The sequence below is a fragment of the Nyctereutes procyonoides genome, unplaced genomic scaffold, assembly GCF_905146905.1.
Source record: "Nyctereutes procyonoides isolate TBG_1078 unplaced genomic scaffold, NYPRO_anot_genome, whole genome shotgun sequence".
Classification (NCBI taxonomy): Eukaryota; Metazoa; Chordata; class Mammalia; order Carnivora; family Canidae; genus Nyctereutes; species Nyctereutes procyonoides.
The window spans coordinates 26,554,691-26,570,263 of record NW_026575041.1 but is presented as its reverse complement, the minus strand read 5'-3'; the positions used below and the strand labels follow the sequence as shown (position 1 = coordinate 26,570,263).

At 38.1% G+C, this 15,573-nt stretch overlaps 1 protein-coding gene across 5 annotated transcripts in view; it reads right to left on the bottom strand.

Moving 5' to 3' along the window:
• The window catches only part of ARHGAP42 (Rho GTPase activating protein 42), a 309,228-nt gene that overhangs the window by 114,433 nt on the left and 179,222 nt on the right, over nucleotides 1-15,573 (bottom strand). For all 5 annotated transcript variants that reach the window (XM_055320459.1, XM_055320460.1, XM_055320462.1 and 2 more), the window contains one exon: nucleotides 3,558-3,659. In XM_055320459.1, the coding sequence (XP_055176434.1) occupies nucleotides 3,558-3,659 (102 nt within the window). The remainder of the gene's footprint in view (nucleotides 1-3,557; nucleotides 3,660-15,573) is intronic.

The window sequence follows — 15,573 nt, the reverse complement described above, 5'->3', positions numbered from 1 at the left end:
AGATTTTGGCTAATCTTCTGCAGGTGGCGTCCTGCTGTTCTGGGACCAAGGCAAGCACAACTGGAAGGGCAGTTCCACTAGAGCATGGGGTGGCAGAGCTTGGGTAAGCAATGTAGGTAGTGTCTGCCCCACAGTGGTTCCCACAGGTGGCTCTGAGACTATGCTGAAGGGTGGGGGAGGGAAATGGTGTCTGTCAGGTCCTTTGTTCCTAGAGGCGTCTCTTTGTGAAGCTGTATCTCTGGAACATGCTCCAAGATGAGCAAATAACCTCTCCACTGGGTGCCTCAGGTGCTCTTCAGGTCACTGTATGTCCACAGGCTCTTTGCTCCACCTCTATAAGAGCAGTCCCATTGCCTCCGGGCTCTCCAGGAGCCAAGCCTGCTGACCTTTAAAACTCCAAGCTGTAAGCCCCACTAGTTACTGGAACTCAAAAAATTAGAAATTTGGCTCCTCTCACTTTCCAAGTCCACTGCTACAGGAATTCATTTTCCCAGTGTGTTTCCCCCAAGTGTTAGTCTGTCTCTTGCCCTTCTCCACAACCATGGCTCCCCTTGTCCTGACTGCAATGGCCACAATCCATTCTTTCCCAAACTGTGTCTCTGTACTTCCTGCCTTTTTTGATGTGGCCTCTTCTCTACTTTTAATTGTGGAGTTTGTTCCACAAGTCTTTGGATCAATTTCTGGTGTGTTTAGCATGATTTAATAGCTATCTAGTTAATTTGTGGGATGAGGCAAGCCTAAGATCCTCCTATTCTGCCACCATCTTTCCTTCCATTCTCTGCCCTTTCAAATTCTCACTTCCGTATTTTTCCACAGAAGACTTTTTCACACCGATTTGCAAATGCAACTTGTATAAAAGTGATGGTAATCCTGTGTCACATGTTGTACAAATTCCCAAGCACTTAGCCTTTTGATTTGATTTAATATTTTTTGAATTAAAATTATTTTGATGCATTCTAGTCTTTCTACATTTCCTTTATGATCTCTTCCTCTTATTTCATATTTTGAAAGAAATTATCCAATTATACATCAAATATTCTTTTCATTTACTATAAAGTCTATAATTTTAATAAGTCTGTTTCTAATTATGCTTATACTCTAATGATCTATCAAATTGATGGTCTTGTAGCTTTACCAGCACAAGGTAATCCCAAATTCAGTCCTGAAAATGGGGAACCACTTATTTCCCATGAACAAATCAACAAGGAGTCAGCTGTGCAAGTGAGAAGGCACAGAGCAGTCTTTCTGAAAACAATAAGCTGGGTACTGACAGAAGTACCAGAGTTACTCTGGAAAAGGACGGAGGTTACAGAATTAAACACATGTATGGCAGCATCTCGCTACAACAGGTTTGATTCCTGGAAGGGTAGAGGGAAAAAAAACAAGGCACATTTTTTTCTTGTCTACATTATGTCTTCTGAGGAGCTGCTCTGGCACAATTTGTGTTCTCCTGTGGGCTATGACTTCTGGAAAAGAAGTATGTGCCTGTGTGCATGTGTGTAATGGGGCAAGTAGAGGATGCTACTAATCATATAGTTTTTTCCAGGCTCAACTAAATATAGAACCAGAACAGATATATTCTTTTCTACCATAGCCTAAGCAATTTAGGGTCACTAACAAGCCAATACAGAATTAGATTGTCAGGGAAAATTGAAGCATATCCTATAGAGAATTTTAAAATTAAGATACAGTTAGCATGTCTTTGATGGTTTAAGCAATGTCTAAGTGTGGCCTCTCACATCACCCAGAATCTGAAGAACATATAAGCCTTTAGAGACCCTAAAAAACACTGCTGATTTAAAGGCAGTATATTTTTAAAATGGCACCTGGCCATAGCCCTTGATATGGCAGATGGTAGTGTACTGGTGATAATTAGGGGAGCCTTTCTTCACATGACTAACATCTACATCATCTCTCCTAGGTTTCTTGTAGTGTAATGCCCAAAGAGGTACATGAGCATTAAAGAAGTTTGGAACATGTGAACATAATATTAAGTTACAATACAGTATTTCATAAGAGTAGATATGTCTATAAAAATTCAAAATATGATTTTTCTTAATGACAATTTTTTCACTTTTTCAATTTACCAGAAAAATATTTCCCTCAGCACAAATTGTATATTAATGTATCCTATTTTATTTTTTTATTTTTTTTAATTTTTTTTCTTTATTTATGATAGTCACAGAGAGAGAGAGAATGAGAGAGAGAGAGAGAGAGAGAGAGAGAGAGGCGCAGAGGGAGAAGCAGGCTCCATGCACCGGTAGCCCGACATGGGATTCGATCCCGGGTCTCCAGGATCGCGCCCTGGGCCAAAGGCAGGTGCCAAACCGCTGCGCCACCCAGGGATCCCAATGTATCCTATTTTAATAACAAGTGTTAATAATAAGGTACTTGTTATGATGAACATATGTTTAAATATCATATATTCCCAATATTAAACTTTATTTTAAAAAAGTTTTTAAATGAAGAAATTCAGTTCCTTCAATGAGAATACAAGAGGACAGAAAAAAGGAAACAGAAGTAAAAGTAACCCTCCCAAGCCTTTTGACTGTAGTTCACTGCATTCAAACACCAACTGGTCAAGCGTGCCTGGTAGGTAAACATGGAGGTGAGGCAAATAAGAAAAGGAATAGGGGAGCAGAGAACCAGATTGATTTTGATAAGCAATGCAGTAAGGTAGATGGCTTTGCTAAAAAGATTAGAAGGAGGAATTGAAAGAGGTTCTTGACTGTGATACCTAGAAGTAGAGACAGAAGAGAAAGAAGAGACTGGAGGAGACTCAGCACACTATAAGATTCCCTGCAAAGGTCTGGAGAACAGTAAGGAGCCTCTGGTGAACTAGCTCAATGACTCCCAACTCATAGCTCAGACACCTCAGGGGGTTTAGTGTATGCTGTGCTTCAAGATTTTATTGCTGCTAAGATGCTGCTTGCTAAGATGCTGCTAAGATGATAATGGCAAGAGGGTCCAATTTTTTTAAGTATATCTCATCACGGGAACTGGAACTGTATTATACCTTGGTAAGAGGATTACTCTGTTTTACTACAGTTAAAAACTACCAATGCGAATAAATATTTCAGAAAAAAAGAAGAAATGGGCTGCTTAAATGCAAAGATGTGAAAATATCTGTTGACTTGTTTTTTAAGAAAACTGATATAAAATAGAGATTTTAAAATGTGTAATTGTGTATATATTTTCCCCTTAATGCAAAAACAGTATCTTAAAAGGAGATATTTTTTAAAAAGCTATTTCATCAGTTTGATAGGTCCTGCTGTCGAAAAATTGCCCAATAAGAAGAAAAGAAAAAAAATCTTATTTCATTCTTTCTCAACATTGTATGAAATAACTAGTCTTTTACTTGGAACTATTAATATTAAGGGTCATAAAGCATGTGAAATGCTCAACACAGGGTCTGTCCACTGTAAGTGCTCAATTAACTCTTAATGTCATCATTTTATAAAGAGCAGCAGATTCTGAGATACTATCACCTTTGGAAATATGGACTTCACATAACTTAATGCTAATGTTCTTTTCACATTTTGAGTGGAAAAGCTTACCTCTTGCAAATGAGATTCCTTTTTCTTTGCAGACAAATTTAAATGTTTATCAAGAATAGAATAGTACTTTTCACTCTCCTTGTCAAACTTCTTCTTTCCATCCTAGGGGTAACAATAACAACAAAACATTCTAATTCAAGAATAAAACTGAATTCTTAACATTCCCATCAAATATCCAATATAAGTATTTTATAAAAACTTAGTGAGCTCCAACAATGTATAAAACTTGACAGTGTAAGAAAAAGGATGTGAAACAAGTCATTTGAATATGTATTCAAATGTATTCAGATATTCTCAAAAAAGTTCATGAAGCTACAGCATGGAGGGAGGCAGGCTGGCTACAGTAGAATCCCTCTGAGAACTTTGGAATTCTCACCAGGAGATTCTGATCTATAACGTCTGAGATAGGACCAAGAGAAAATGTCTCATTTTATGCTCTTTGGTGGTGTTGATGAGTTAATATATAATTACTTTAGAGAACCACTCACACAGATTTTTTTCAGGGCATCATTATTTCCCAGCTACAGAAAGATATTTCAAACAGTTTATTCTTGATGGGGGGAAAACAGGTAACATGAAATAATTAAAAGATGGTTCAAAGTCAAACCAAAAAGATTAACAACAACTTTATCATACACTTGTCATAAACCTAATAGCTGATCTTTATTTATCCTAAAATTGCATTGTTTTGTAGGGAAAACTATAACCAAGCTGGCCTTTTGTGGAGAAGGAGGACAACTTTACCTTCCATCTTGTGGCACACTCTTATTCATGCATATAATTTTCTCCAACTATAAATACGTTATCCACTAGGTTATTTTTTATAAGATTTATTTATCTATCTGAGAGTGAGAGAGTGAGAGAGCACAAAAGTGGGAGGGGCAGAGGGAGAGAGAATTTCAAGCAGACTCTGTTCTGAGCGTGGAGCCTGACGTGGGGCTTGATCTCATGACCCCTGAGATCACGATCCCTGAGATCATGATTTGAGCCAAAAATCAAGAGTTGGATGCTCAACTGACTGCACCATCCAGGCACTCCACACCAGGTAAGTTTTTTTTTTTTTCCATTTGAGTCCATATGAAATAAATATTAGGCAATCACACTCATAAATTTTATTGGCCAAAGAAGTACTCTTCCTTGCTTTTATTTCAGTGTTTCTGGAAGTGTAATACCTGGACCACTGTAATGAGAATCAAGTATTTTTAAGCCTACTCAAAATGTAAATCCCTACTTCCCCCATCCAAAGATTCAGGAATTATTATTTTAAACAAGTTCTATAAATATTATGCATAATGCTTTACTTCATTATTTGCTTAAGTATTCAAAAGAGTTTAATAAAAAATAATGGATATGTGCCTATTTCACAGCAGCACATACTAAAATTGGCACAATACAAAGAAGACTAGCAGGATGTTGACATGCAAATTCATGAAGTATGCTATACTTTGGGGAAGTAGGAGATAAAGGCTTCTAGTTATGGACTGAGCTAAGTCAGCGGGATGAAAGGTACAGCATAGGTATATAGCCAATGGTACTGTAACACTGTTGTATGGTGACAGATGGTAGCTAACTTGTGGCAAGCAGGGTGTAATGCATACAGCTGTCAAATCACTATGCTGCATACCTGAAACTAATGTAACATTGCTATACACCAATACAAAAATTTTAAGAAAATAGATGGATAACTGTATAGATGGGTAGGAGGAAGAGGAGGAAAGAAAAGGAGAAAGGGAGAAGACAGGCAGGCCTCTGGCCTGTCTTTCCCACTATCTGAGGTTGTCAGATTCCAATTAATAGATCCACGTAATTCTACTTTGATCCACTGGCACCTCTAATGTTTTTAACTCACCATGATCTCGTTCCAAATATGGAACTTTAGAAAGTTAGCTGATAAAATTACACTGAATGGGAAGAGCAAGTAGGATTGTACTGTAAAAGTTCAAGTCACTTTTAGACCATTTAAGTACTATTATGTTTGTAAATTAAGTATTAGACCTATAAATGAGAAAGGTCAAAATTTCCAAAGGATTTTTATTCCCTAAGGAGAAAATGTGGTCCTACTAGGAGAAACACAATACAAAAATCAAGAGTGGAAAATCAAGAATGGCATTCACACTCAAAAAAGGTCTACTGAGAAACTCATATCACAAAATATGGAGTAGCAGACCCAAAAGCAAGCAGAGAGGTCCAAGGTTCAGGACGGGAGGAGTTTATCCTCTCTACTGTTGGAACAAGATAACCTAGATGACCATTTTACCATTTGCTCAGTGGAGCTCACTTTTCAATCTGGCATTTCATGCCCACAGTTGACCTGCCCACTCCATCTTTCAAAAAGCCTAACTCACTAGCACTTTTGAGCTCCTTTTCTTTTTTCTCTCCAGGCCATCTCTCCTTTGATATAAGTGCTCTTTTTTTTTTTCCAATTTCCACATATTCAAATTACAACCACTTTTAGCATCCAGTTCATATAGGCCTCATTCACAAGTCCCTTCCATCAACTCTCTCTCACTTTTGGGTGCTCACAGACCTTATACTTGGGTTTCCTATGGTGTTCATATTTCACACTGTAGCAGAGAAATTCATATATATACCCTATGCTCTTTAAAAACTGAGTATTTGAGAGAGTGCTCAATAAATACTTAATGAACAAGTGAAATTCTTCCGTATTACACTGGGCACCCCAGTCCCTCACAGGTACTCCATTTGTTTAAAAAAAAAAAAAAACCCACAATATCCACGATGCAGGCAGAATTCTACACAATAGCTAAATTCAATCCCAACATGCAGAATCACTGGGGTGGAGGGAGGCGGTGGGCAACCAGCTGCATTATAATATAGTACACAAGACTGACTCACTTTCATCTTATGCTACGGGACTTAAAATTTCTTGCTGTGCATAGAAGAAACTGGTGAAGAGAACACAGCTGTGGCGACAACACTAGTAACTTTGTTTTCAGTTAGCATTTAATGGCATTTTTGGAGACATTAATTCAGTGCCAACATATCAGCATTCCTGGCAATACAAAAATCATTCCCAGAGCACTTCTGGGACTCTTATTCAAACCCTAGTGCTTCACGTGACCAGGCCAGAAAAAAAAGATCTACTCAAAGATTCCAGTGATGTCGACAACAGACACATACTCAGATCTAGCATAAAATTAAAGAACTGAGTAGGCCACATGAAGGACAACTATAATGTGGGGAAACATGTTCTTGAAAATAAAGAGCATTTCTCCTTGAAATTCACATCTGTCCGAAAAGCCATGACAGGCACTCCTAATGTAAGCCGTCTCATTTGGACTTAGTAACTAACTTAGCAGCATATAGCTACTTCTTATTTTTGTGTTACATGTTCTGGACATCAAGTTAAGAATCTGCTCTGAAACACATGCTGGAAGGGAAAAATAACCCATGAATCTTTATTAAATGCTGTATGTGCTTCCTGTCTTATTGTCACAGGATGACCCAAAAAAAGGAGACTACGTTACAGTGTTACATTTTCTGTAAATCCAGTTAAGTGCATTTGAACTAGGTAACCATTTAAAATGAAGTCATATGTGTGTGTGTGTTATGTCTGTGTGTATGTATATATATAAATATATGTCATATATACATATGTATACACGTGTGATGTCTGTATGTATATATACATGCATATATATATTTATTTATATATGTGTGTGTGTATATATATTAAAATTTTTAAAGTAGATCATGCAAAATAGCAAATTAGTCCCCAAATCCAATTTTGGCCAGCAAAAGTGTAAGAGAAGTTCTGGTCTGCAATCAGTTCACTTTCCAGATGACACCACCTTTACTGAAAGCACAGTGCTCATATGATATCTTAGCTTCTAGGATATTAGCAGGTGTGGTTGTGCACACCTTCACTTTATATAGCAAAGTAAGGAACGGCAGGGAAACTCCAAGTGTCAATTTTACTCCAAATTTATATATATAGCAAATAACAACAAACAAACAAAAAGAGTCAAATATTTATAAAAACTATAGGTCAACCAAGCAGATAAAAAACATGAAATCAAACATAATTGTTAAAAGAAGGCCAAATCAATCCCTTCCACTGACTATAAGAGAGTACCAAAGATGAAGAAGATGAAGAACAGATTCTACCACAACGTTTAGAAAATCACAAATAGAAATCCTCAAAAGGTTACCTAATTGTAAATTGTATTTTTTTTCCATAGAACTACTGCAAGTTTTGTTTAAACAACTGTCAGCAACTTTTATTTTAATGTTGCCATGATATAAATGATTAAAAATTTAAAGAGTGAAAAAATGCTTTCTATATTTGTTTTTTTTTTTTTTTTTTTTAATGTAGCACATGGGGCACCTGGGTGGCTCCATCAGTTAAGCATCTGACTCTTGATTTCAGTTTAGGTCACGATCTCAGGGTTCTGAGATCAAGCCCTAAGTCAGCCTCTATGCTGGTCATGGAGCCTGCTTAAGATTGTCTCTCTCCACTCTGCTCTTTCTCTCTCTCTCTCAAAAAAAAAAAAAAAAAGACATTTAGGACTTATACATCAGATTTTAAGACTATTTCAACATTATACTTACAAACCAAAATACTTTGAAATTTCCCATCCAACTATTTACATTCTTGTGTTAGTATTATAGCCATTACCTAATAAGCAGTTTGTGTATATTTTGAAAAAAATTCTTCAAGTTAATGAATAGCAGTAGAAAAAATAATATGAAGAATAATGATTAAAATGAATAGCTAAATTTTTTTAAAAAGATTTTATTTATTTATTCATGAGAGACAGAGAGAGAAAGAGGCAGAGACACAGGCAGAGGGAGAAGCAGGCTCCCTGCGGGAAGCCCGATGCAGGACTCAATTCTAGGACCCCGGGATCCTGCCTTGAGCTAAAGGCACTGAGAGGATAAGTTACAGCTTTGACCACCAATCATGGCTAGACTTCTTCTTAGGATTGGATTTACCCACTGATTAGAATGGCAGACCAGGGTGACATCACCATCTCTTAAGTCCTAGGAGTGCTAGGAAATTCCAACTATATGCTGTGTAGGAGCTTCCTGAGGCCCACAGGATTCCTGGTATCCAGAAACCCAGGTTGTTGAGAATCTTAGTATAGCTTACACAGCAATGTCTCTCCTGTGGTGACTGTACCCAATCATTCCCAGTCTCCCCAACCACTGCCCACCCAGTCTTTTCTCCTCAATCTGCTGAAACATAGGCATTCCCAAGGGTCTCCTTTCTGAGTAGCTGTAACAGTATAATTCACCCACATCTCCCTCATTTCCAATTACCCCACCACTGCCACCACCAGGTGATCAGATTCATAAGGACCAAGGGTTTCATATTTGCCTTTATGAAGAACTTCTACAACCTGGAATGATTAAAAAAAACAAACAGAAATAGAAATGAGAAAAATGAAGGTATAAGACATAGAAGAGGAAAGTCCAAAGGGTAACAAGCATCTGAAGAGTTTTTTGTTTTTTTTTTTTTTTAAAGATTTTATTTATTTATTCATAGGAATGCAGAGAGAGAGAGAGAGAGGCAGAGACACAGGCAGAGGGAGAAGCAGGCTCCATGCAGAGAGCCTGACGTGGGACTCGATGCAGGGTCTCCAGGATCATGCCCTGGGCTGCAGGCGGCGCTAAACCGCTGAGCCACCGGGGCTGCCCTGAAGAGTTGTTAAAACTTGTTAGTAATTAAGAAAAAAGTAAATTAAAATATTGGAACATCACATTATGTCAGATATTGGCCAAGAGTTAGAAGGCTGCATTAAGGTACTTGTTGAGGAGTGTGGAGATACACTTAGATATTATTGGTGAGGAGGACGGGGGTGCAGCCTCTTTAAAGAGAGATGTTGCAGTAGTAAGTGGCCCTAAGAACACAGAAATGTCCATAAGGAAACTCAAATGAAGATATGTATCTGTGGGGACGGGAAGATAGCCAGTGTATTCATTTTTTTAAAAAGATTTTATTTATTTACTCATGAGAGACACAGAGAGAGAGGCAGAGACACAGGAAGAAGCAGAAGCAGGCTCCCTATGGGGAGCCCGATGCGGGACTCGACCCTAGGACCCCATGATCATGCCGTGAGCCGAAGGCAGGTGCTCAACCACTGAGCAACCCAGGCATCCCCAGTGTATTCCTTAGTGGACATAAAACAAACTTGATGCAGACCATGGAGTGCTAGGCAGAAGGTAGAAGGAAATATTAAGTGCTGACAGATTAAAACACAACTCTGAGTTAAAAAACACAAAACAGGCAAGTAACACTAAATCATTCATGTAAATTAAAAAGCCATGCATACAAAATGGTGACAATTTTACAAGAACAAAAGAAACAAAGATATACATATTAACTCTTAAAAAAGGCTGTTGTGTAAGGAAGAAAATGAGAATGAGGTATGAGTAAATGAATATAACAAGAGAGGGCTGTGAACTAAAGGACAACAGATGAAAGAAGGAAATTTAAGATTTTATTTATTTATTTGACACAAAGAGAATGAAAGAGCAAGAGCAGGGGGAGGCACAAAGTGAGAGGGAGAAGCAGACTCCCCAGTGAGCAGGGAGCCCGATGTGGGGCTCGATCCCAGGGTTATGAGATCATGACATGAGCAGAAGGCAGAGGCTTAACTGACTGAGCCACCCAGATGCCCCCATATTGGTGTTTTCAATTAGAGCCTAAGAGAACTGGGGGAAGGCAAATGCCTAACTCCAACCCCATCTGGCCCTTCTGTCTCATCTAAAGGGGAGAAAAAAAGAGTGGGGAGGCAAACTGAGAGGCAAAGTACACAGTTAAGGAGCACAGGTTCACCAGATATAGGCCCTCAGACACCTCACTACTAACTAAGGCCTAGTTCCTTTTACCACATATAGCATGCCCAGTTATCAAGAAAAAGTTAAAGACATACTAAGAGGCAAAACCAGTATCAGCATCAGTCAGATATAGCAGAAATGTTAACATTTGTCGGAGGAAAATATTTTTAAAATTATGATTAATATACTAAGGGCTCAAAAGGAAAAGTAGATAACATGCAAGAATAGAGGAGTAATTAAGTGGAGATGGAAGTGCTAATAAGGAATGACAAATGCTTGAGATAAAAAACACTTAAAGAAATGAAGAGGAGGAGACTCTCCTTTGAGAGTCTCATTAGTAAACCGGATATGGCTAAGCAAAGAAGCTTAAATGTTTATCAATAGAAACTTCCCAAACTGAAAAACAGAAAGAAAACAAAAAAAGGCTAAGAATACACATACAAACAAAAACCAGAACATTTAAGAATTGTGGGAGAAGTAGAAAAGGAACCAACAGAAAAAATAAGCAATAGCTGAAGCAGTAGTGACTTGAGAATTTTTCGGAATTACTATCAGACACCAAACTACAGATCTGGGACACCTGGGTGGCTCAGCGGTTAAGCATCTGCCTTCAGGCCAGGGCATGATCCTGGAGTCCTGGGATAGAGTCCCACATCGAGCTCTCTGCAGGGAGCTTGCTTCTCCCTCTGCCTGTCTCTTCCTTTCTCTCTGTCTCTCATGAATAAATAAATAAAATCTTAAAAAAACCCCAAAAACAACAACAACAAAAAACTACAGATCTAGAAAGTTCAGTACCAAGTAGGCAAAATGCCCTGAAAAACTATACCTACACATAATACATTTAAGCTGCAGAAAATCAAAGATAAAGACAAAATTCGAAAGAAACGAGAGGAAGAACACCTTACTATAGAGGAACAGAGATGGGAATTTCAACCAGCTTCTCCATGGAAAGTACGTAAGCAAAAACCAACCAACCAACCAAAATAGAATGAAATATTTAAAGTGCAGGAGGAAAACATGCCAAGCAATCTAGTTTTCTGCATTCTGTGAAATTCTCCTTCAAAAAGTCCAGACAAAATAAAGACTTTTTCACCTAAACAAAAACTGAGGAAAATTTGTTGCCAGTAGTGAATACCTTGTAAGGAATGTTAAAATTTCTTAAAGGACAAAGAAAATTATATAGTCAGAAACTGGAATATACATAAAGAAAGAAAAGAGAATCAAGGAAGGAATAGGTGAGGGTGAAATAAAAACTTACTTTTCTTATTCTTAGCTGAGCTAACATAATAACAGCTTCTTCAAAATAATATTCATCGGGCAGCCTGGGTGGTTCAGCAGTTTAGCACTGCCTTTGGCTCAAGGTGTGATCCTGGAGACCTGGGATCGAGTCCCACGTCGGGCTCCCTGCATGGAGCCTGCTTGTCCCTCTGCCTGTGTCTTTGCCTCTCTCTCTCTCTCTCTCTTTCTGTGTCTCTCACGAATAAATAAAATCTTTAAAAAAATAATAATAGCATCAAGAATGTATTCAATTCAGTATGCTTATGTAAATCCTTGCTTGTGTGTGAAATGAAGGGCAGCAATGGTATAGGCACAGGATGGAGGAATCAGAAGAATTTTGTTATGATCAGGTATTTGCACTACCTATGAAGCAATATAGCATTATTTGAAAGTGGATTTGGAATAGTTGTAAATGTATATTGAAAATTCTAAAGCAAACGCTAAAAAAGAAAAGAAAAGGAAAGGAAAGAAAATGAAATCATATAAAATACTCAATTAAAACCAGAAAAGGAAGAAAAAGAATGGAAGACAAAAATAGAAACAAAGAACAATAGCAACAAATAGAAGATAACAAATATGGTAGCTATTAATCCATATATATCAATAATCACTTTGATCATCAATGTGTTAAACACACAGATTAAAACATAGATTGTCATAGTGGATCAAAAGAAGGAGACTCAATTATAAGTTGTTTATAAGAAGCCAACTTTAAATATAAAGACATATATATTAAAAGTATAGGAATAGAGAAAGATATACCCTGCTAACACTAATCAGAAGATAATAGGAGTAGCTATGTTAATTTCAGACAGAGCAGAAATTTGCTTTGAAGCAAAGCAAAAAAAAAAAAAAAAATATATATATATATATATATATATATATATATATATATATATATGGGATAAAGAGGAACATTACACAATGATAAAGAAGTCCGTTCTTCCAAAGGATGTAACAATTCTTAATATGTATGCACTTAATAGCAAAGCATCAAAATATGGGAGGCAGAAACGAATAGAACTTCAAGGAAAATAGGTGAATCCACCATCATATTTGGAGACTTCAACACCCATCTATTAGAAAATCAGTGAGACTGCAGTGAAACAATATGACCAATCAACTGGATATAATGGACATCTATAGACCACTTCCTTCAACAACAGCAGACTCCACATTCTTTTCAAGCTCACATGGAACATTCCTCAAGACAGGCTACATTCTGGGCTATAAAACACATCTTGGTAAATTTAAAAAAAATAGAAATCATAAAATATCTATTCTCAGACCATAATGGAATTAAACTAGGAATCAATGACGAAAAGATAGCTAAAGGGAAAAAAAAATCACAAAATACTTAGAGATTAAACAACACACTCCTAAATGACTTATGGCTAAAAGAAATCTCAAAAGAGATTTTAAAATAATTTGAACTAAATAAAAACACAACTTACTGAGCCCTGTGGGATGCAACAATGGCAGTGATTAGAGGGAAATTTATAGCACTGCGAGATAGTAAAGGGAACAAATGGATGAAACAGGGACAAAGAGAAGAAACAGGATGAAAGACAAGATGATGAGGAAGTGGAGGATGCACTTAAGTTACTTTAGACTTTTGAAGAGAGAGAAGTTTTTGATGGTTTTCAATTGTCGATCTTCTCTGACCGTGGGAAGACAGGGAAGATTGGAATCAAGAAGGTGGATAGTGTCTGGTATGACAAAAAAAAATAGAGCGTGGGGCAGAGCTTGCCTGTTATAAGGTTGCATGCAATCCTTAGTGAGCAAGAATAATGAAAAAAGAAAGAATGGAATGGACCGAAGGAAGAAAAATCCAAGTGTTTATTACTGAACTAATCACAGAAGCAGGAAGAAACAGTCAGGGGCTTAGGTAATACGGTACACCTCTATTCAGGCTTTACAAAACCAACACACCTCAGGACATTCCTAAGCAAGATTTATCTGCTAGTTCCCTCCCATACTTGGCCAAAATGTATTCCACTATGGTAGGAACTCTCCTGCACTTCAGACTATCACCTGGTCGGTCCCTCCAGCAGTTATGGGAGAGGCTAGGACCCAGGACCCACAGCCTCACTCCATCTAATCTAGATGTGGTGAGAAGAGCTATTGAGCCTGTGCACCAGAGCTGTGGCAACTCCCACTGCAGTGAGGTAATGGGCATGTGGGGCTGGAGCCAGGCCCTGACCAGGTGTGAGGGGCAGAGGTGACAATCCTAGACCAGGGTTATCAACTGAGCAAGCTCTACGGGCCTGGGAAGGGCTCAAACTGTGCCCAAAACCAATAAACACACTCCTGAGATATAGATAAAAGATAATCCCTCTATTGAGTATACTATCTTCATGATTTTTTGGTAATGAGAATACAACATTTTCAAGGCATTTGCAGACTCACTGATGACCTTGCTCTCTTGAGCCAATTTTGTATATTTACCTATCATAGAGCTTTCTCAAAATGAGCATCACAGCACAACTGCTTAGTTTCCAGATTTAAAAAAAAACAACCCCTACTTCCTGCCCAAACCTCAAGTGCCTAGGTCATTGTCATAGATAGCTATAGGAGCCAAAGCTAAAAACTGCCCTTTCCTGAGTATCAGTTCATGGAATTCTTAATTTCTACTGTTTTCATCAGAAGCCCCTTTTGACAGAGCCCCATTCTTTTTCTATAGTAACAGAACCTCTAAATTGTAGCAGGGCACACAGGTGCCAAGAGTGAAGAGTATATTTCCTAGTCTCTTTTGCAGTGACGTGTGTCCACATGACTAAGTTTTTGTCAATGAATGTGACCATAAGCATTCCATGGCAGCTTCCAGAACACTTCCAAAACTACCCAGTGCTTCTCTTCCTTCAACCTTTCCTCCCCCAGGGGAAGAACATGCTCAAACTTGCACTGTAAAATGACATCTCTGCTCACTTCCTCTGCTCTTCTTCCTTGACTTTTAACCTTGGGATCACTTCTTCTAAGAAAAAAAAAAAAGAGTTGTGCTTTTATTTTCAAATATTTTATTTATTTTTCTGAGAGACAGAGTGAGAGAGAGCACAAGAGGGGAAGAGGGGTAAAGAGAGTGGGGCAGAGGGAGAGGGAGAGGCAAGGAGCCCCACTCAAGACTTGATCTCAGGACCCTGGGATCATGACCTGAGCCAAAGGCAGAGGCTCAGTCGGTTAACTGACCCATCCAGGTACCCCAACAGTGTGCTTTTAAAAGAACAGTTCCAGGAGAAAACTTATTATTGCAGATATTTCTGTATAAGGTCTAATTTGCATAACTAGACTGAAGGGCTCCCCAGTATAAAGATGAGAGAGAGACAAAGACATAGAGACAGAGACAAACAGACATTGGTTTTGATTGATTGACTGATTCACTCAACATATTAACTGTGTTTTAGGCTGAAGAGTCTTAGACTAGGCTATAAAAAAAGTCCACTGTCTAAGTGCCAAATGAATGACTTATTCAATTCTGCAAACACTGTCAGTCTAGCTATCCTCCTGGTTTTATTACCAGTTGTAGTACCCTGGACACAGAATGGTTAAATTCTGAGGTCTTAGTTATCTTATCTGTCATATATAAAAGAGCTGGATTCCACAACTTCAGGTGAAGCATCCTGGAAGCAAGTACAGCATAAAGAAGTAGTTTCTTACTCAAAGCACAAACATGGCTGTTTCTCTGGAGTTGCTGTACCTAAGCCTTTCCCAACACAGTCACCATGAGAAACACTTTAGAAGGCTGGTCACTAGTGGTATGACCCTACCCACTAGCAAACAATCTCTGCTGCAACAATATAAATATTAATAGTTAGGAAGGTGGAGGTTGTAAAAAATATCTACTCTGGCACTTTCAGTCAATACCATTTTAGCTGCTCATCAGTCTTATGAAGTTTGGGGTTTTCAACTCTATTGGCAAAATCCCTTTCTCAAAATG